The sequence below is a fragment of the Carcharodon carcharias genome, chromosome 13 (assembly GCF_017639515.1).
Source record: "Carcharodon carcharias isolate sCarCar2 chromosome 13, sCarCar2.pri, whole genome shotgun sequence".
Lineage (NCBI taxonomy): Eukaryota > Metazoa > Chordata > Chondrichthyes > Lamniformes > Lamnidae > Carcharodon > Carcharodon carcharias.
In genome coordinates, this window is record NC_054479.1 from 90,630,311 (window position 1) to 90,652,466 (window position 22,156).

At 52.3% G+C, this 22,156-nt stretch overlaps 1 protein-coding gene across 3 annotated transcripts in view; it reads left to right on the forward strand.

Moving 5' to 3' along the window:
• The window catches only part of abcc9 (ATP-binding cassette, sub-family C (CFTR/MRP), member 9), a 204,227-nt gene that overhangs the window by 77,682 nt on the left and 104,389 nt on the right, over positions 1 to 22,156 (forward strand). For all 3 annotated transcript variants that reach the window (XM_041202434.1, XM_041202436.1, XM_041202435.1), the window contains exon 14: positions 15,178 to 15,286. In XM_041202434.1, the coding sequence (XP_041058368.1) occupies positions 15,178 to 15,286 (109 nt within the window). The remainder of the gene's footprint in view (positions 1 to 15,177; positions 15,287 to 22,156) is intronic.

Below are 22,156 nucleotides of genomic sequence, written 5' to 3' on the forward strand. Positions count from 1 at the left end.
TGCACAGAAACTGTTCAAATTCTTCTCAAGCCACATGATTCCTCATAAGCTCTTTAAGTTTCTTGCTTTGATCATTAAATATATATCGCACAGTGCCTGTACATGCTTGAGCAGCCAGAAGTTTCTCAACATTTCCCTGTTTTGAAGAAGATAATTGGGACAGAGAACATTTACATGCTTGGCTAAGTTGACTGCAGCGGTTCAAGAAGGCAGCTCACTATTACCTTTTCAAGGGCAATTAGGGATGGGGAATAAATGCTGCCCTAGCCAGAGACGCCAACATCCTATAAATGAATTTTTAAAAAAAGCTGTGGTATACTCCTGTACAAGCAGATTTTTATTTGACATGTTCTGAAGCAGTTTGTTGGCAAGAGGTTGAATTTTTATTTAAACTGACTTTGACAGGGATATGGCAAACAGATTGAGAAATTTGGTGAGGGAAAAAGTCTGCACAGGGTGGGGTTAGGGGGCCACATTATTCCATTTCTGAATTTAGCTGACCACACATGTGGGTGAAAGAACACTTTGATGCTCATTAAAAAGCTCAAGAACAAAACAATCCATGTTATAATTCGAGCCTCCTTCAGTTTAGATGTTCTGCTTTCTGATTAAATGCACAGCAGAGTAGTTTTTCCCAGAGGCCTCCAAATTAAATGTCAGCCTGGACAATATTGAACAATTCGGATTGTCTGGGGGTTAGTTGGGTTCTTATAGGAGGGATAGTCGGGTTGGGGGTAGTCGAGTGGTCGGGTATAGGGGTAGTTGGGGTGTGGCTGGGTCAGGGGCGTAGTGGGGCGGGTCAAGGGCATAGTCAGGGGTTCAGTGGAGGTGCTGATTGGGCAGGTCAGCTGTGGAGTTACCTAAATTTTCGGCTAAGTTTTAATCTGTCTAACATTTCCTGGGTGGTAGATACCACAGAACTGTCTGAAGCCTCTGACTCTAACTCAAAGTCAGAGACATTAGTGGAGGGTCCCGGGAAGCAGGCGGATTACTCATCGGAAGTTTAAACTTCCTGGGCAATTCCCATGTAGGTCCATGCATCAGGACTTCCACAGGGTCCCACCACCTGTTTTCAGTTGTAGGTCCAGTCTCCGATGATCCAGAGATCGGAAGATTTGGCTCAATCTGTTTTAGTGATATTGGTTGAGGAATAAAATTGGCCTGGACACCAAGAGAACTCCCCAACTCTTCTTCGAAATGGTGTCACAGGATCTTTTAGGTTCCGGAGAAGCTGTTGATTAAATAGCTTATCTGAAAGACAACACCTGTGACAGTGCAGATCCCCCTCAGTCCAGCAATGGAACGTCAACCTACATTTTGTGTGTCCCTTTGGCGGGACTTGAAACCAAAGCTTTCTAACTTAGAAATGAGATTGATACCCACTCAGCCACAGTTAGCAACGTGTCAGAATGTTGTCTCAAAATATGGAACTCCTCCGTGACTTAGTAGGTGAATAAACTTAATGGTTTTTATTGAACCACACAAATGATGAAAATGTTACCTATGATCCCTTATCTATATTGAATTACCTGATTACACTTGAAACATCAACAAAGATGGAGTAACTGGCCTTAATGTTACTGGGATAGAATTGGAAAAATCGATATACCAGAGTTCTTGTTCCTGAATGCTGTGGAGTGACTCTTCTAGAAAGTGTATAGGTATCAGGTGAGGGCAGGATCAGGTTCTGCTGAAAATAGCAACCTCAAATCCTCAAGTTTCCCCATCTGTTAGATGATCATCATCTTCAGCATGTTGAAAGGATCTACACAAGATGGCATATATCCTGGGTAGTACTGTAATGAGTTCAGTATTAGCCAGGACTTGAGTCTTCACTCTTCAGGGATGAAGAAGACTGGAAAAACCTAGGGAAAAAATCCTGTCCCAACCATGCAAATGTATCTCACCCTTTTCCCTGTTCTTCTTTGCAGTCTGCATGATGTCTTGCCTTCACCCAACCATCCCATGTCCTTTTCCCAGACAATAATTTCTAAAATTTCTAAATACTCATTTAAAACATTGAATTGCCTGAGTCATTTCTGGCTGGGAAAATGTACCCATTCTAGTTTTATTTTACACTCAAACTGAAGAGCTTACTTAAAATCTTTTTGACTGAAAGCTAGAATTGTGCGAATGCCAAAGAATTTGAATCCATGTCCCTTCCAAGTATTTAGCCTAATGAGCAGCAATAAAAACTTATATATTTGAGCGTTGTCTAATTGCAATCCTCTGCTCTAAGGCCAACGTTAGTTACCTAGGCAACTTTTCTAAAACATAGGAAGATATGAATATTTAATGAAAGGATGAGGTCTTTATACCCAACAAAAACTTGGTCTTTTTAAAAAATAAATGAACCTTGTGTAACCATCTTCTCAATGTATCCATCAATCGCTTCTCCCTACCAAAACGTCCCTTGAAACTATTTATAGTGCCTCTTTTAACATCCTTGTCTGGTAACTTGCTCCACAATTCTGAGCTGCAGTTTTTTAACCCTTAGGAGAGATAGACAAAGTGCATGTGGGCAACTTGGTAGAAAGGGCTTCGGTCTTGGGCGGGGTGTGGGAGGAGGTGCCTCCATCAGAAGCCCCCTTCTGACTGCAGGCCCCACCTCCAAACCTTAAGGTGCAGCAGCCGCTGGACTGCCTTACCACCACCGTCCCTCCCCTTCCCCTTCCACCTCCCATCTCCACCTTCCCCTTCCACCTCCCACCTGCACCTTCCCCTTCCACCTCCACCTTCCCCCAACCCCACCTTCCTCTCCCTTCCACCCTCCTCCCCACCGCCCCCTCCCACCTCCCCCTTCCCTCCACCTCCCATCTCCTCTCACCCCTCCCCTTCCCCCTCCCATCCTCCCCATCCCCTCCCCTCCAACCTCCACCTCCCATCACACCTCCCCTCCCCCTCCCCCTCCACCTCCCGTCCCCCCTCCCCTTCCCCCTCTCCCTCCCTCTCCCCTTACCCCTCCCCTTCCCCTCCCCCCTCCACCTCCCATTCCCCCTCCACCTCCCATCCCCCCTCCCCTTACCCCTCCCCTCCCCCCTCTCCCTTCCCCCTCTTCCTTCCCTCTCCCCCTCCCTTTCCCCCTCTCCCTCCCTCTCCACTTCCCCCTTCCCTTCCCCTTCCACTTCCCCCTCCCCTTCCCCACTCCCCTTCCACCTCCCCATTTCCCACCTTCCCCCGTTTCCCCCCTCCCCTTCCCCCCTCCCCCTCCCCTTCCCCCCCTCTCCTCCACCTCCCCTCCCCCTACTCCTTCCTCCCTTCCCCCTCCCCCTTCTCTTCCCTTCCCCCTCCGCCCCCTCCCCGTCCCCCTTCCCCTACCCCTTCCCTTGCCCCTCCTCCTTCCCCCCTCCCCCTCCCCTTCTTCCATCCCCATCCACCCTCCCCCCTCCCCTTCCCCATCCCCATCTCCCCTCCCCCCTCCCCCGCTCTCTCCCACCTCCCTCCCCCCGTTTCCCCCTCCCCTTCCCCTCTCCCCATCTCCCCTCTTCCCCAACTCCCCTCCCCCTTCTCCTTCCTCCCCTTCCCCTTCCCCCCTCCCCCTCCCCCTTTGCCCCTCCCCCTTCCCTTCCCCCTTCCTCCTTCCCCTTCCTCCTCCCCTTTCCCTTCTTCCCCTTTCCCTTCCTCCTTCCTCCTTCCCCTTCCTCCTCCCCTTTCCCTTCTTCCTCCTTCCCCTTCCCCCTTCCCCCCTCCCCGCTCCCCTTTCTCCTCTCCCCTTTCCCTCTCTCCTCTCCGCTTTCCCCTCCCGCTGCCCTTCCCCTACCGCTCCCATTTCCCCTCCCCTTCCCCTCCTGCTCCCCTTCCCCTCCCCCCATCACCCACCAACTCCCGCCATCACCCTCCCCCATCCCATTCCCCCTCCCCCTTCCCCCTCCCCCTTCCCCTTCCTCCTTTCCCTTCCCCCTTCCCCGCTCCCCTTTCTCCTTTCCGCTTTCCCCTCCCTTCCCCTTCCGCTCCCATTCCCCTACCTCCATCACCCTCCACCTCCCCCTCCCCTCCCCATCCCATTCCCCCTCCCTCTTTCCCCCATCCCATTCCCCCTTCCCCCTTCCTCCTCCCCTTCACCCCTCACCCATCCCCTTCCCCCCTCACCTTTCCCCCTCCCCCGAACCCCTACCATTCCCCCTTCCCCCCTCCCCCGTCCACCTTCCCTTCCCGCTTCCCCCCTTTCGCCCTCCCCTTCCCCTTCCCCCTCCCCTTCCACTTTCCTCCTCCACACCGCCCCCTCCTCCCCTTCCCCCTCCCTTCCCCTTCCCCCTCCCCTCCTTCCATTCCCCTTCCCCTCCTCCCCTTCCCCCCTCCCCTCCCCTTCCCCCCTCCCCTCCTTCCATTCCCCTTCCCCTCCTCCCCTTCCCCCAGCCCCATTCCCCGCTTCCCCCGTTTCCCCCTCCCCTTCTCTCCTTGACCCTTCCCCCTGCCCTCCTCTTCCCCCCTCCCTCTTCCCCCCTCCCTTCCCCCCTTCCATTGTCCCCTTCCCCCCTTCCCCCCTTCCCTCCTCCCCTTCCCCGCCTTCCCCCCTTCCCCCCTCCCCCTCCCTTTCCCCTCCCCCTCCCCTTTCACTTTCCCCCTCCACATTGCCCCCTCCTCCCCTTCCCCCTCCCCTCCCCTTCCCCCCTCCCCTCCTTCCATTCCCCTTTCCCTCCTCCCCTTCCCCCAGCCCCATTCCCTGCTTCCCCCGTTTCCCCCTCCCCTTCTCCCTTGACCCTTCACCCCTTCCCTCCTCCCCTTCCCCGCCTTCCCCCCTACCCCCTACCCCTCCCTTTCCCCTCCCCCTGCCCTTCCACTTCCCCACTCCCCTTCCCCCCTCCTCCCATTCCCCCTCCCCTTCCCCCCTCCCCTCCTTCCATTCCCCTTCCCCTCCTCCCCTTCCCCCAGCCCCATTCCCCGCTTCCCCCGTTTCCCCCTCCCCTTCTCCCTTTGACCCTTCCCCCTCCCCCCTCCCCTCCCCTTCCCCCCTCCCCCTTCTCCCTCCCCCTTCCCCCTTCCACCATCCCCTTCCCCCCTTCCCTCTTCCCCTTCCCCCTCCCTTTCCCCTCCCCCTGCCCTTCCACTTCTCCACTCCCCTTCCCCCTCCCCTCCTCCCCTTCCCCCTCCCCTCCTCCCCTTCCTGCCTCCCCTCCTCCCCCTCCCCCTTCCCCCTCCCCTTCTCCCCTTGCCCCCTTCCCCCTCCCCTTCCCCCTCACCTTCCACTTCCCCCTCCCCTTCTCCGCCTCCTCCCCTTCCCCTCCCCTCCTCCCCTTCCCCCTTCCCTCATCCCCTCGTCCCCTTCCCCCCTTCTCACCTCCTCCCCTTCCCCTTTTCCCCCTCCCCATTCCCCCCTTTTCCCCCTTCACTCCTTCCCTTCCCCCTCCCCCATTCCCCCCTTATTCCCCAGTTCACTCCCCCCCTTCCCCATTCCCCGTTTCCGCCCTCCACTTCTCCCCTTGCCCCCTCACCCTCTCCCCCTCCCCTTTGCCCACCACCCCTTCTCCCCTCCCCTCTCCCCTCCCCCTCTCTCTCCCCATGCCCCCTCCCCCTCTCCTCCTCCCCCTTGCCCACCTCCCCTTCTCCCCTCCCCCCTCCCCTCCCCCTCTCCCTCTCCCTCCCCCTCTCCCCTCCCCTTCCAACTCCCTTCCCTCACTTTCCCCCTCACCCCCACCTTCACATCTTCCCCCTCCCCCTTCCCTTCCCCCCTTCACCTTCCCCCTCCCCCTTCCCCTTCCCCTTCCCCCCTCCACTTTCCCCTTCACCCCTCCCCCTCCCCATTCCCCCCGCTCCCCTCCCCCTCCCCCTCTCCCCCACCCCCACCCCCACCCCCTTCCACTTCACCTTTCCCCCTTTCCCACTCCCCCCTTTCCCCCTCCTCTTCCCCCTCCCCCTTCCCTTCCCCCCTCCCCCTCCCCCTTCCCTCCCCCCCTTCCCCCTCCCCCTTCCTCTTCCCCTTTCCCCCTTCCCCTTTCCCCCTCCCCCCTTTCCCTCTCCCCCCCTCCTCCCCTTCCCCCTCCCCTTCCCCCTCCTCCCTCTCTCCATCCCCTCCTCCCCTTTCCCACTCCCCCCTTTCCCTCCCCTTCCCCCTTCTCCCTCCCCCTCCCCTTCCCCCCTCCCCTTCCCCCTCCCCCCTTTCTCCATCCCCTCCTCCCCTTTCCCACTCCCCCCTTTCCCTCCCCTTCCCCCTTCTCCCTCCCCCTCCCCTTCCCCCCTCCCCCCTCCTGCCCTTCACCCCTCCCCTTCCCCCCTCCTCCCCTCCCCTTCCCCCCTCCTCCCCTTACCCCCTCCCCTCCTCCCCTTCCCCCTCCCTTCCTTCCCCCTCCCCTCCTCCCCTTCCCCCTCCCTTCCATCCCCCTCCCCTCCACCCCTTCCCCCTCCCTACCTTCCCCCTTCCCCCTTCCCATTCCCCCCTCCCCCGTTTTCCCCCTCCCCTTCCCCCTTCCCACTTCCCCCTCCCCTTCCCACCTCCCCTCCTCCCCTTCCACCCTCCCCCTGCCCTTCCACTTTCCCCTCCCCTCATCCCCTTTCCCCCTCCCCTCCTCCCCTTCTCCCCTTCCTCCTCCACTCCTCCCCTTCACCCCTTCCCATTCCCCCCTTAATCTCCCCTCCCCTTCTCCCCTTCCCCCTCCCCACCTACCCTTCCCCTGCCCCTCCGCTCCTTCCCCCTCCCCTCCTCTCCTTCCCCCTCCCCTCCTCCCCCCCTCCTCCCCTTCCCCCTTCCCCGTTCCTCCCCCATTTCCCCCTCCCCTTCTCCCCTTGCCCCTTCCCCCTCCCCTTCTCCCTCTCTCTCTCCCCCCCTCTCCCCCTCCCACTGCCCTGTTCTCCCCCATCCCCCCTCCCTCTGCCCCCTCTCCCACCTCCCCATTCCCCCTCCCCCTCCCCTCTTCTCCTCACCTCCCCCTCCTCCCTCCCTCTCCACCTCCCCCTCCCCTCCCTCTCCTCCTCCCCTCCCCCCTCACCCTCTCCCCTCACCCTCTCCCCCCAACCCCCTCCTCCTCCCCCCTCTCTCCCTGTCTCCCTCTCCCTCCATCCCTCTCCCTCTCCACCTCTACCTCTCCCTACCTACCTCTACCTCTCCCTCCCACTCTCCCTCCCTCCCACTCTCCCTCTCCCTCTCCCTCCCTCCCCCACATTCCCTCTCCAACCCTCTCTCTCCCTCCCTTTCCCTCACCCTCGCTCACCCTCCCTCCCTCTCTCTCCCTTCCTCTTTCTCCCTCTCCCTCCTCCTCCTCCCCCTCCCTCCTCCCCCTCCCCCTCCTCCCTCTCCCCCTCCTCCTCCCTCTCCCCCCTCCCCCTCCTCCTCCTCGCCCCTCCCCCTCACCCTCTCCCCCCTCCCCCTCCTCCTCGCCCGCCCCCTCTCCTCCCCCTCCCCTCTCCCCCCACTCCCCCTCCTCCTCCCCCTCACACTCTCTCCCCTTCCCCCACTCCCCTCTCTCTCTCCACTCCCCACTCTCCCTCTTCTCCCACCTCTCCCCCCATTCCCCCCTCTCCCCCTCCTCCCTCCACCCTTCCCCCTCTCCTCTCCCCCTCCTTCCTCCGCCCCTCCTCTTCCTCCTCCACCCCCACCTTCCCGCTCCCCCTCTCCCCCTCCCTCCATCTCCCCTCCCCCTCTCCCCCACCCCTCCGCCCCTCCTCTTCCTCCTCCACCCCCTCCTCCCCATCCTCCTCCACCCCTACCCCACCTCCTCCTCCGGCCCCTCCCTGCCTCCACCTCCACCCCCTCCACCCCTCCCCATCCTCCCCCTCCTCTTCCTCCTCCACCCTCTCCTCCCCACCTCTTCCTTCACCCCCTCCTCCCGCTCCTCCCCCTCCTCCTCCTCCCCCTCCACCACACCCCCACCACCTCCCCCAACCCTCCCCCTCCCACTCCCCCTCCTTCCCCTCCACCCCCTCCTCCTCCACCCCCTCTCCCTCCTACTCCTCCACCCCCTTCCCCTCCTACGCCTCCACCCCTTCCTCCTCCACCCCCTCACCCTCCTCCTCCTCCACCCTGTCCCCTCCTCACCCTCCACCCCTCCCCCTCTTCCTCCACCCCTACCCCCATCCTCCTCCTCCTCCTCCACCCCCTCCCCCTCCTCCTCCAACCCCTCCCCGCCTCCTCCTCCACCCCCTCCCCCTCCCTTTCCCTCTCCTCCTCTCCTCCTCCTCCACCCCCTCCCCTCCTCCTCCTACACCACCCTCCTCCTCCTCCCCCACCCCCCTCCTCCCCCTCCCCCTCCTCCCCCTCCTCCTCCTCCCCCCTTCTCCTCCTCCCCCCTTCTCCACTTCCTCCACCCCCTCTCCCCTTCCCCCTCCTCCCCCTCCCCCTCCCTCTCCTCCCCTCCCCCATCTCCCCCCTTTCCCCATTGCCCCTCTCCGCCTCCTCCCCCTCTCCCCTCTCTCGCCCCCTCTACCTCTTCCCCTCCTCCTCCTCCACCCCCCTCCTCCTCCTCCTCCTCTCCCACCCCCCTCCTCCCCCTCCTCCTCCTCCTCCCCCCCTTCTCCACTTCCTCCACCCCCTCTCCCCTTCCCTCTCCTCCCCTCCCCCATCTCCCCCCTCTCCCCATTGCCCCTCTCCGCCTCCTCCCCCTCTCCCCTCTCTCACCCCCTCTACCTCTTCACCTCCTCCCTCTCCTCCTCCTCTCCCTCCTCCACCTCCACCTCCACCCCCTCCTCCACCTGCACCCTCTCCCCCTCCACCTCCCCCTCCTCCACCTCCACCTCCACCTCCCCTCTTCCACCTCCACCCCCTCCTCCACCTCCTCTCCCACCTCCTCCTACTCCTCCTCCTCCTCCTCCCCTCCCCCTCCTCCACCCTCTCCTCCTCCTACACCCCCTCCACACCCCCTCCACCTCCACCCCCTCCTCCTCCTCCCCCCCTTCCTCAACCCTTTCCACCCCCTCCCCCTCTCCCCCTTCTCCACCTCCTCCACCCTCTCCCCCTCCCCCTTCCCTCTCCTCCCCTTCCCCCCTCTCCTTCCCCCTCCTCCCCCCTCCCCTTCCCCCCTCCCCTTCCCCTCTTCCTCCTCCTCCCCCTTCCCCCTCTTCCTCCTCCTCCCCCCTCCCCACAAAAGACACAGAAAGGAAAAGTAGGAAAAAATATAGAATGTGAAATTTTAGCTTTTTAAATTCCACAATTTTCCACAATAGTTTAAATTTTTCCCTTTCAGGACTAGAGAGGTTGATTGGCATCACATTGACAATTATCACATGGTTAAAAGAATATTTACACTGTTAAATATGACCCCTAACTTTCTGTTGACGTGCAAATCCAGCAAGTTCTTAAAAATAGCGGGAGGCCAAAGTTGAGGTGCTATTTGTGTGGGGCACATGTTGGAGTGTGTAAATGGAGTGGCAAGTTCTGGAAATTTGCATCTCACAGCCATTAGCTTAACTTTCCAAGATCATTTGGCCCACACAGTGCCTTAAGTGGGTCAGTTTTCAATTTACCTTCAGGTTCTACTGTTCAGGTTCAACTGAAAAGCTTTTCACTATCTCTCTCTCTCTCACTCCTCCAAGGCTCCAGGCCCCTGCAGTCCCGGCAAAAACACCAGCAGTAAGATCTTGCAAGCTTCTAGTGTCCCCTGGGCAGCAGCAAAACCGGCAAATAAAGCCGGGACAGGCTGGGTGATTCCCCAGGAATTGGCGCAACATGTGTCGGAGGATGTCCGGCTCGTGGCCAATGTCGTGCAAGACCTTAGGATGGTCGTGCTCGGCCCCAACGTCATACTGGGACTCGAGGTGGCTCAGGTGTGCATGGTCCTCCATCCGAGTGCACCCCTGTTCGGATGGAATTCCGCATTGGTCCCAAGCCCCAAACCCTCCCTCGGGAGCTGATGCCCCATAACCTGAGTCACCTTGCAGAAATTCCGTCTGTGCCCTTTAGCAGAGGGGTTTCCTCAATGGGCTGCTGCTGCACACCCTTCATGTCCTTGCCCTTGCCCAGATACGCTTTGGTGTGCCTTGTCGCCATCCAGCGGCTGAGGTCTCCAGTGGGGGGCCCTCCATGGGGGGTGTCCTCTCACTTTCCATCGGGGACCTGGGGTGGAGGATGCTGCACGCAGCAGTCCCATACAACCGTAGAGTGTGTCGGTTCATGGACTCCTAAGATGCCTGCATCTTTTGCAGCCTTGTGGAGTCCGTGGACCATGTTTATATAGGGTGTCTTAGGCTGCACCCCCTTTTCAGTTATTCAAAAAACCTTTTACTGTTGTTTCGTTTCCACTTCAGCGCCACGCTCCTGATCTATGGGCACCTGGTGTGGAGGGGGGCCGGGAGGGAGGAGGTTCACCTCGTGAACCTGCTCCTGGGCCTGGCCAAGTTGGCCATTAACAGGTCCAGGCAGCGGGTGATCAAGGGGGTTGTCCGGCCTGACTGTCCCTCTTCTACTGTTACATTCATGGCTGGATGTCCCTGGAGAGAGAGCATGCGGTGTCCGCTGGGACCATTGAGGCCTTCTGTGCTCGGTGAGCACCATGGGGGCTGGTGTGTTTTATTGTCTCTCTTAATCACATTTTGGTTTGATGTTCATAAGTTTCCTTTAAAGTTTTTCTTTGTTTTTGCAGTTTCCCTTTAAGAGGCTGCTTTTTAATTTGTCCCTGATTTTGTTCATTTAGTTTATTGGTTTTGACTCAAAATAGCTACCTATTCCTGATTGGACACAGGTGAGGCTTGATGCTGCTGCTGTAGTTGTGTGCTGGGTGCTGTTGGAGCTGGAAGGAGCCAGGAGTTACTGCTGAGATTTTGCTGTCTGCTGTCTTTTGCCTCAAGCACCTCATGAAAAGCTTGTCATAGTCACAATTATCTAGTCCCTTTGTACTCCTAAGAACATCAATCATATCACCTCTCAGTTATCTCTTTATCCGGTGAGAACACAGTCAGTTATTATAATTGCTCCTCATTATCCTAATCAGACCCAGTAGTGGGTGTGGAGACTACTTGGAAACCCAAGGCTTGGCCTAAATAGCCAAGTGGTTATGGTACTGGGTTTGTAACCCCAAGATCAAGAGTTCAAATCTCACAATGGCAAACTATGAAACAATGTAACTTCATCTGAAACAGATGGAAACAGGTTTACTCAAAAGAGTATCAAGAGTTCAAATCTCACAATGGCAAACTATGAAACAATGTAACTTCATCTGAAACAGATGGAAATGGGTTTGTACTCGAAAGAGTTACTTGGAAACCCAAACTGTGACTGTTATCAATGCTTGTTTTGCCCCGCTGAGGAATCCTGGCCGGCAAACTGGCAGGAACTGGAGACGAAAGTCACCGCTCGCCTGCGGCGCTGGACAGGACTGCTCCGAGTGCTATCTTACCGAGGTCGAGTTCTGGTCATAAACCAGCTGATCGCCGCCATGTTGTGGTATCGGCTGGTCACTTTGACCCCTCCCCCGGACTTTGTCACAAGAATCCAGAGATTGTTAGTCGACTTCTTCTGGGACAAAAGATTGCACTGGGTCGCTGCCGAGGTTCTGAGTCTCCCGCTTAGGGAGGGTGGTCAGGCGCTAGTGTGCCTACGCACACAGGTGGCGACTTTCCGCCTTCAGACCCTGCAGCGATACCTCTACGTCGAGCCTCCTCCTAGATGGTGTGCCCTGATGACGTATTTCCTCCGTCAGGTGCACGGCCTGAATTATGACGTGCAGCTCCTGTTTATAGAACAGCTGGGCCTCGGTGGCTCCTTGCAGGCGTTGCCCGTCTTTTACCAGGACCTGATCAAAGTCTGGAAAGTGGTCGCCTCGCAACGCAGCTCTCCCCCGTCAGGAGTAGCGGCTATCGTCAGAGAGCCGCTGCTCAGGAATCCGCCCCTCCGTCCTTTTCAGTGGTTGGCGGAGAGGAGGGCTGTGGCCGCAGGGGTGACCAGAATCGGGGATGTGCTGGGTGGCGGAGGACTGGGCTGGATGCTCCCGCAGGAGTTGGCGCGACGCGCGTCTGTGAGTGTCCAGGTCGCAGCCGATGCCATCCAAGACCTGAGAACGGTCGTGCTCGGACCCGACGTTATTTTGGGTCTTGAGGCGGCCCAGGTGCGCGGTGGTCTTCCGTCTGAGCGTTCCCCTGTTCGGACGGAATTCCACATTGGCCCCAAGCCCCGAACCCTCCCTCGGGTGCTGGTGCCCCGCAATATGAGCCGCCTCGGGGACATGCCCTCTGTGCCTTTTGGCACGGCAAAGAGGAGCTTTTTGTACGGACTGCTGCTGCACACCTTCCATTTTCTCGCCCTTGTCCGTCGACCGGACACGCCCTGGCGTGCCTTGTTGCCATCCGGCGGCGGAAGCCCCCGATGGGAGGCCCTCTACGGAGGTGTCCTCCCCCTTTCTATCGGAGACCTGGGTTGGAGGGTGTTGCATGCAGCAGTCCCTTATAATAAGAGGATGCATTGGTTCGCGGACTCTCAGGACACGTGCCCTTTTTGCGGTCTTGTGGAGTCCGTGGACCATGTATACATAGGGTGTTGTAGGCTGCACTCCCTTTTTAGTTATTTGGAAAACCTTTTATTGATGTTTTGTTTGCACTTCAGCCCCACGCTCCTGATCTATGGGCACCCGGTGCGGAAGGGGGTCGGGAAGGAGGAGGACCTCCTCGTGAACCTGCTCCTGGGCCTGGCCAAGTTGGCCATTAACAGGTCCAGGCAGCGGGCGATCGACGGGGGAGTCCCGCCCGATTGTTTGTCCCTCTTCCGCGGCTACGTTCGCTGCCGGATGTCCCTGGAGAAGGAGCACGCGGTGTCTGCTGGCACTCTCGAGGCCTTCCGTGCTCGGTGGGCACCGCTGGGACTGGGGTGTTTTGTTGACCCCTTTAATCACATTTTGATTTAAAGTTTGTAAGTTTCCTTTAAAACTTTGTTCTTGGTTTTACAGCTGACCTGAATTAGGGGCTGTGCCTGATTTATCCCAATTTTGTTGATTTGGTTTTCATTTAAAAGATTATCAAGAGTTCAAATCTCACAATGGCAAACTATGAAACAATGTAACTTCATCTGAAACAGATGGAAACAGGTTTACTCAAAAGAGTATCAAGAGTTCAAATCTCACAATGGCAAACTATGAAACAATGTAACTTCATCTGAAACAGATGGAAATGGGTTTGTACTCGAAAGAGTTACTTGGAAACCCAAACTGTGACTGTTATCAATGCTTGTTTGCAATACAGATGTAACACTTCACCCTTATTTGAGGACTTAGACAGAACTTCCTGGTTTTTCCCGCTTAGGGAGGGTGGTCAGGCGCTAGTGTGCCTACGCACACAGGTGGCGACTTTCCGCCTTCAGACCCTGCAGCGATACCTCTACGTTGAGCCTCCTCCTAGATGGTGTGCCCTGATGACGTATTTCTTCCGTCAGGTGCACGGCCTGAATTATGACGTGCAGCTCCTGTTTATAGAACAGCTAGGCCTCGGTGGCTCCTTGCAGGCGTTGCCCGTCTTTTACCAGGACCTGATCAAAGTCTGGAAAGTGGTCGCCTCGCGACGCAGCTCTCCCCCGTCAGGAGTAGCGGCTATCGTCAGAGAGCCGCTGCTCAGGAATCCGCCCCTCCGTCCTTTTCAGTGGTTGGCGGAGAGGAGGGCTGTGGCCGCAGGGGTGACCAGGATCGGGGACGTGCTGGGTGGCGGAGGACTGGGCTGGATGCTCCCGCAGGAGTTGGCGCGACGCGCGTCTGTGAGTGTCCAGGTCGCAGCCGATGCCATCCAAGACCTGAGAACGGTCGTGCTCGGACCCGACGTTATTTTGGGTCTTGAGGTGGCCCAGGTGCGCGGTGGTCTTCCGTCTGAGCGTTCCCCTGTTCGGACGGAATTCCACATTGGCCCCAAGCCCCGAACCCTCCCTCGGGTGCTGGTGCCCCGCAATATGAGCCGCCTCGGGGACATGCCCTCTGTGCCTTTTGGCACAGCAAAGAGGGGCTTTTTGTATGGACTGCTGCTGCACACCTTCCATTTTCTCGCCCTTGTCCGTCGACCGGACACGCCCTGGCGTGCCTTGTTGCCGTCCGGCGGCGGAGGCCCTCGATGGGAGGCCCTCTACGGAGGTGTCCTCCCCCTTTCTATCGGGGACCTGGGTTGGAGGGTGTTGCATGCAGCAGTCCCTTATAATAAGAGGATGCATAGGTTCACGGACTCTCAGGACACATGCCCTTTTTGCGGTCTTGTGAAGTCCGTGGACCATGTATACATAGGGTGTTGTAGGCTGCACTCCCTTTTTAGTTATTTGAAAAACCTTTTATTGATGTTTTGTTTGCACTTCAGCCCCACGCTCCTGATCTATGGGCACCCGGTGCAGAAGGGGGTCGGGAAGGAGGAGGACCTCCTCGTGAACCTGCTCCTGGGCCTGGCCAAGTTGGCCATTAACAGGTCCAGGCAGCGGGCGATCGACGGGGGAGTCCCGCCCGATTGTTTGTCCCTCTTCCGCGGCTACGTTCGCTGCCGGATGTCCCTGGAGAAGGAGCACGCGGTGTCTGCTGGCACTCTCGAGGCCTTCCGTGCTCGGTGGGCACCGCGGGGACTGGGGTGTTTTGTTGACCCCTTTAATCACATTTTGATTTAAAGTTTGTAAGTTTCCTTTAAACTTTGTTCTTGGTTTTACAGCTGACCTGAATTAGGGGCTGTGCCTGATTTATCCCAATTTTGTTGATTTGGTTTTCATTTAAAAGATTATCAAGAATTCAGATCTCACAATGGCAAACTATGAAACAATGTAACTTCATCTGAAACAGATGGAAACAGGTTTACTCAAAAGAGTATCAAGAGTTCAAATCTCACAATGGCAAACTATGAAACAATGTAACTTCATCTGAAACAGATGGAAATGGGTTTGTACTCGAAAGAGTTACTTGGAAACCCAAACTGTGACTGTTATCAATGCTTGTTTGCAATACAGATGTAACACTTCACCCTTATTTGAGGACTTAGACAGAACTTCCTGGTTTTGTACAGCAGGTATTATTGATGTACCAACATGCAGGCTGATCAGATAACCTCTTCCTGACTCCCAACTTGCAGGGGTTGGTGGTGGGGGTCTCTGAAGAATATGGTCTGGAGTTTGTGCTGGGATTACTGCCTGTGGGTTTTCTAGACTTCACAAGCTCTGTGTTGGTGCAAAACCTTCTACTGACTTTGTGCGTGCACTGTAGATAGAGTAGGTTAGTCTGAGGCTGCTTTGTTCATTTTAAATCTGTGGGAATGATCCGCTGGCCTTCCTGGGTAATACTGAAATTATTTTTTTGTCAAATCTTCCACCAGCCAGCAAAAGTTGAAAGAGTTCCTGACAAGCGATGAGATTTCAGATGATGGATTTCGGGGTGGTGAGATATCATTGAATGTAGAGACATGCAAAAAACATTCAGGAGTTGTAAGTAATAAAACCATGGTTACGCTGTGCCAAAGAATAGATAAATATTTTCCCAGAAGCAAATGTCAACAGATACAGATATACAATACTGATGTGACCGATGTTAACTAAACTGCATCACTTTAAAAGAAAAATTGCAAATTATCCAGTGCCAAATAAAGCCAAGATAACATTGCAGAAGTTGTTTAACATTAAAGTTCCTTTGGTTTAAAAGTCATGGGCATGGCTTTAAAACTACAGTAAAATAGACTTATTAGGTGCAGTTGTTACAATATCCACAGCAACCAATAAATTTTTTTAAAAATTGAACTTTTACTGTAACAAACAACAAAAAACACTATTGACTAAACACTATTTCCTTTCTGCAGGCAACTTATACTTTAAACTATAGAGGGGAAATCACCCCCATTTTACTAATCAAACATCACACTCCCTATGGAATTACATTATAGCAAACAGTCCACAGTTGCTCCCAGCTTCCAATAGGCTCCTGTATCTCTGTTTTGTCGAGTGACCGTCTCCAGGCTCTTTCCCGTGTTTACAGAGAGTTTCTCAAATCCACCACCAGCAGCAAAGCCTGTTGTGATGATTCTTCTCCCTCCTGGCCCTACCAGGTCATATCTGCTGAATCCTTAGATGGCAGCAGGATGTGTCTCTTTGTCTAGAGACCATCTCCCTCCTGCATCTGGCTATGGTAGCTCTCAAAGCCAAGCAGCTTTTTCTCTCTGCTGATCACACAGAAACTGTCTGCGATGTTCATTGATTTGTAGAGAAACCTGTAACCTAATCTCAAAATGGCTTCTTCTGCCCTCTTCCACATGGCAACGGGAAACACGTTAACCTTGAATCCAGAGAGAATGGCTAATTAGCTATTCTTGACCCCAACTTCCTTTCATCTTAGAAGTAAATGGACAGTTTACAACACAACTGTTTACAACCCCAGTACCTTCAACACCTTTCTGGGACTTTGGGAGACGCAGAGTCTACTTATTGTTAACTCAGAGACTGCTGCCATCATCTGCAAGTGTAAATACCTTGGACTTCCTCAGTGAAACAATCTAAACCTTCCTTTGATCTCCAAAAATCAAACCATCCAGGCTTACTGTCAAGCAGACTTCAGAACAGACCACATGACACCCCTTCAATTACCCAAAATTTAAAGCTGCAGTCCCAAAACATTGTAACCTTATAAACTTCATAGTTGTAACACAGTTTCAAATACAGGTTCTCAAAGTTAACTATAAATCTTGTCCCACTGATTAATTATCAGAAGGCCTTCTAGTCTCTGTTGAGCCCTGCTACAGCGTTAGGTGGCCTTATAGTGCATGAAATATTGACCTAATGTTGAAAAATTACAAACCATGAAGCTATAAATTCATTTTTCATTAAACTTGAAACAGTAAGGTCATCCAAATGTTATTTATGTCACTTATCAACAATCTGGCATGCTGTTTGACAATCATCTTTGGATGTTGTATTTCGTTGTTAGGTAGCAACAACCTTGTGTATGATTTTATTATAAACTTAATTTCTAATACATTATTCAGAAAAATAGAAGCCCATGGAATTGGTAGCAACCTTTTGATAAGGGTAGGGAATTAGTTAGCTGGTGGGACACTGAGAGTACAGTTAATGGGTAGGTAATTTTATTGGTGGGATTTGACTAATAGTGTCCCCTAGGGATCTGTACTGGAGCCTCAGATTTTCACTATATTTATAAATGACTTAGGAATAGAGAATTTTATATCCAAATTTTCTGTCACTATGTTATGTGGTAAAATAGGTCATATAGGTGGGAGCAGGAAGTTGTAAAGGGGCACTGATAGATTAAGTGAGTGGGAAAAACAATGGCAGATGGATTTCAATCTGGCAAGTGGGAGGTCATCCACTTTGGACATAAGAAAGTCCAGAGCATTTTCCAAATGGTGAGAAACTAGGATATGTGAAGGAACAGAGAGATTTAAGGGCTTATGTACAGAAAATTGACAGGTGTAAAAATAAGTTAAGAAAAGAAGCTAATTAAATGGTAGCCTTCATCTCCGGGGGGTCTGGAATTGAATAGGGAGGGGGATTCATGTTACAGCAATACAGAACTCGGGTTAGATGCCATCTGGAGTACTGCATTCAGATCTGGGCACAAGAAGGGTATAAGAAGGATGTTGTGATGGTAATGATGATGAAACTGTCAAAATTTGCTGTCTTTATTCTGCTGAAACAGATGAAAATTTCTGAAGTCCGCAACTGCATAGAATGACATGGAAATCCAGAAGCTGCTGTCATAAATTCTACATCCTATTTAAAATATTTAATTTCTGGACCTTCAATGGCCTTGGTCTAGTTGCCACCAGGTTGTATTTGGTACTTGGCAGGACTATGGCAATTTTTAGTTAAAATGTGGATCTATTTGCTCTTTATCTGCCACCAAAACATGCGCAATAAGAATTACGGTGGGTAGGCAAAGTTAACATCGCGGCAAAAGACGGTACGAAAACAAGGAGTGAAGGCTTGCAAGCTGTGAAATTCAAAAGCGTACAAAGTAATTGCATCATATCTTTGTTGATGGTCAGTTGGTCGTACAGAACGTGAGTATTGCTGAGAAAAGAGACGTGGTGTCAAAGTTCTTTTTATCTTGTACTCATCAGGACAGATGCAAGAAAGCCAACCTTCTAAGGGATCAACAACTTATATTGCATGAGAAAAGGGTGTTGATTGGTTTGCAAGGCAACTCTCATTGGTCAAGGTGTTGCCATGGAGAATATACCAGGGAACTATTGTCCCCCACACTTCTGTTTAATTCAAAAAAGTTGGAACTGCAGTGTGGCTTACTTACACATGCTAGAGGCTACATATATTCATGCACAGGGACCTATCCTCTGCAAGCAAAAGGAACATGGCCAGGCATTGCACCCTTTTTTGAATCAAACAAAGACGTGAGGGACAATAGTTGCCTGGTGAATTCACATGGGAACACCTCAACCAATCAGAGTTGACTTGTCAACCAAACAGCATTGTTTTCTTGTGCAGTAAAATTGTTGCTCCCTTTGAAATTTGGCACTCCTGCATCTGTCTTGACGGCTGCTTGATGAAAAACATTAACAGCGTGTCTTTTTTTTCAGCAATATCTTGTTAATATTTTAGTCTAAATTAAACAGCCTGGAGAGAGGCAAAGGAAGATGGAATCCTAAAACATTGTAACTAGTTGTCAGAAGTGTTACAAAGATGAAATAACTAAAGGCAAGTCTGTGGTAAGTTGGAAAACAGTTGTAATTAAATGATAAAATGGATGATGATGCAATGCAAAAGACCATGGTAATGGGACAAGTAAAGAAACAGAAGATAGGTCTGGAGGAGGTGTCAATGGCAACAGTATAACCATTATCAGCTACGGCTGTCCAGAAAAAATGTAAACAATGGTTACAATCTAAATTTGCTGACCTCATTGTTGAACCCAGAATGTTGTAAAATGTCTAATTGCAAGATGAGCTTCCATTAAGTTTCATTGGAAGCATGTAGGGGGCCGAGGACAGAGAGGCCAGAGTGGAAGTGGAGTGGAGAATTAAAATGAAGGGTGACTAGAAGCTCCTGGCCATACTTGCAAACTGAATGGAGGCAATTCACAAAGAGATCAAAAGCCAGATGGTTGGGAGGTGAAAGTTCCATTGTAAGTGACTTGGGGGAGAGTTTTTAGTAGTGGCAGAAGGAAGAGGGATTCAAAGGGGAAGGGAAGATAGGAACAGCAAAAGATACAAGGAAGTGATCAGAGTTGGCCTTGTTTGTGACTGAGACAATGGGTTGTTATTTATTTATTTGTTCATGGGATGCGAGTGTCACTGACTAGGCCAGCATTTATTGCCCATCCCTGATTGCCCTTGAGAAGGTGGTGGTGAGCCGTCTTCTTGAACCGCTGCAGCCCATATGGTGTAGGTGCACCCACAGTACTGTTAGGAAGAGAGTTCCAGGATTTTGATCCAGCAACAGTGAAGGAACGACAATGTAGTTCCAAATCAGGATGGTGTGTGGCTTGGAGAGAAACTTGCAGGTGGTGGTGTTCCCATGCATCTGCTGCCTTGTCCTTCTTGGTGGTAGAGTTTTCAGGACTGGAAGGTAGGAGCCTTGCTGAGTTGCTGCAGTGCATCTTGTTGATGGTACACACGGCTGCCCCTGTATGCCAGTGGTGGAGGGAGTGAATGTTGAAGGTGGTGGATGGGGTGCCAATCAATTAGGTTGCTTTATCCTGGATAGTGTCAAGCTTCCTGCGTGTTGTTGGAGCTGCACTCATCTAGGCAAGTGCAGCATATTTCACCACAGTCTTGACTTGTGCCTTGTTGATGGTGGACAGGCTTTCCGGAGTCGGGAGATGAGTTACTCACTGCAGAATTCCCAGTTTCTGACTTGCCCTTGTGGCCACAGTATTTATATGGCTAGTCCAGTTCAGTTTCTGGTCAATAATAAATCCCAGGAAGTTGATAGTGGGGGATTCAGCAATGGTAATGCCATTGAATGTCAAGGGGCAATGGTTGGATTCTCTCACTGGAGATGGTCATTGCCTGGCACTTGAGTGGTGCACATGTTACTTGCCAGTTATTAGCCCAAGCCTGAATGTTGTTCAGACTTGCAGTATTTGGACATGGATTCTGTCAGTATTTGAGGAGTCGTGGATGGTGCTGAAAATTGTGCAATCCTCAGCGAATATCCCCACTTCTGACCTTAGGATAGAGGGAAGGTCATTGATGAAGCAGCTGAAGATGGTTGGGCCTGGGAATAAAGAATCCATGGGAGATGGTAGGGTTGAGGGTGCAGTCATGAAAATGGATAGATGAATTGAGATGGAGGGAGAGGTTCAGGGAAGGTGGTTTGAAGATTGGTTAATGGACAGGAAACAAGGAGGGTAGGGATAAATAAATCATTTTTGGTATGGCATAATGTAATGAGGCGGTACATTTTGGTTGGAAGAACGTGAATGGACAGTATAAAATAAAAAGTACAACTCTAAAAGGGGTGAGGGAGCAGAGGGACCTGGGTGTAGAAATGCATAAGTCATTAAAGGGGGCGGACAGGTTGAGAGAGCAGTTAATGAAACATACTGTATCCTAGGCTTTATCAATAGGGGCATAGAGTACAAGAGCAAGGAGGTAATGTTGAACTTCTTTAAGCCACTAGTTAGACCTCAGCTGGGGCACTGTGTACAGTTCTGAGCACCGCATTTTAGGAAGGATGTGAAAGCATTGGAGTCAGTGCAGAAGAGGTTTATGAGAATGATTCCAGGAATGAGAAACTTCAGTTATGAAGACAGATTAGAGGAATTGGGATTCTTTTTCTTGGAGAAAAGAAAGCTGAGAGGAGATTTCATGGAAGTATTCAAAATCTTGAGGGGCTTGGACAGAGTAGATAGGGAGAAACTGTTCCCATTGATGGAAAAATCAATAACCAGAGGGCACAGATTTAAGATAATTGGTAAAAGAAGCAAAAGTGAATATGAGAAAACAATTTTCACACAGCGAGTGGTTAGGGTCTGGAATGCTCGTCTGAGAGTGTGGTGGAGACAGATTCAATTGAGTCATTCAAGAGGGAATTAGATGATTATTTTAAAGGAAACAATCTGCAGGGTTACGGGGAGAAAGCAGGAGAATGGCACTAGGTGAAATGTTCATTTGGAGAGCTGGTGTGGACACGATGGGCTGAATGGCTTCCCTCTGTGTTGTAACAATTCTGTGATTCTATAACTAGCAGAGTTCCACAAGGATTGGTGCTTGGACCTCAGCTATTTACAATCTATGTCAATGACTTTCATCAGGGGAACAAGTGTAATATATCCAAGCTTGCTGATGATACAAAGCTTTGATTAGGATGCAAAGAGGTTGCAGAGGGGTAAAGACAGGTTAAGAACATAAGAAATAAGAGGAAGATTAGGCCATTTGGCCCCTCAAGCCTGGTCCTTCATTTAATTAGATCATGGCTGATCTTCTAGCTCAGTGCCATTTATCTGCTTTATGCCCCTAGCTCTTAAATCTTTAATATCTAGAAATCTATTGATCTCTGTCTTGAATATACCCAACGACTGAGCCACCACAGTTCTGGGGCAGAGAATTCCAAAGATTCACCACTCTCCAAGTGAAGAAATCCTCCTCATCTCAGTTCTAAATGGCCTTCCTCTTTTTCTGAGACTGTGTACCCTGGATCTAGACTGCACACCGTCCCCTACCATTCAGCCTGAGGAAACACCCTTCCTGCATCCGCCCTGTCAAACCCTGTAAGAATTTTGCACACCTCAATAAGATCACTTCTCATTCTTCTAAACTCTAAGAATACAGGCCCAGGCTCCTCAACGTCTCCTCATAGAATAATCCCACCATCACAAAGATCAGACTGGTGAACCTTTGTTGCACTCCCTCTATGACCTTCGGTAAGGAGGCCAAAGCGCAACAGATGGAGTATAATGTGGGGAAATGTGAAATTATCCACTTTCATAGAATGGAAAAGTGAAATATTTTTTGAAGGTAAATGTTGATGGCAGAGAGATTTAGGTGTCCTTGTACATAAATCACAAAAGGTTAGTATACAGGCACAGCAAGCAATCAGAAAGGCAAATGGTATATAAGCCTTTAGGACAATGGGGTTGGAGTACAAAAGTAAGGAAGTCTTGCTGAAATTATATGGCGCTTTGGAGAGATCATACCTGGAATATTGTGTGCAGTTTTAGTCTCTTTATCTAAGGAAAGATACATTCGCTTTAGAAGGGATACATCAAAGGTTCACCAGATTGGTTCCTAAAAAGAGAGAGCTGTCATAGGATAGATTGAGTAGCATATACCTATATTCTCTGGAGCTTTGAAGAATGAAAGGTGATCTCACTGAAGCATATAAAATTCT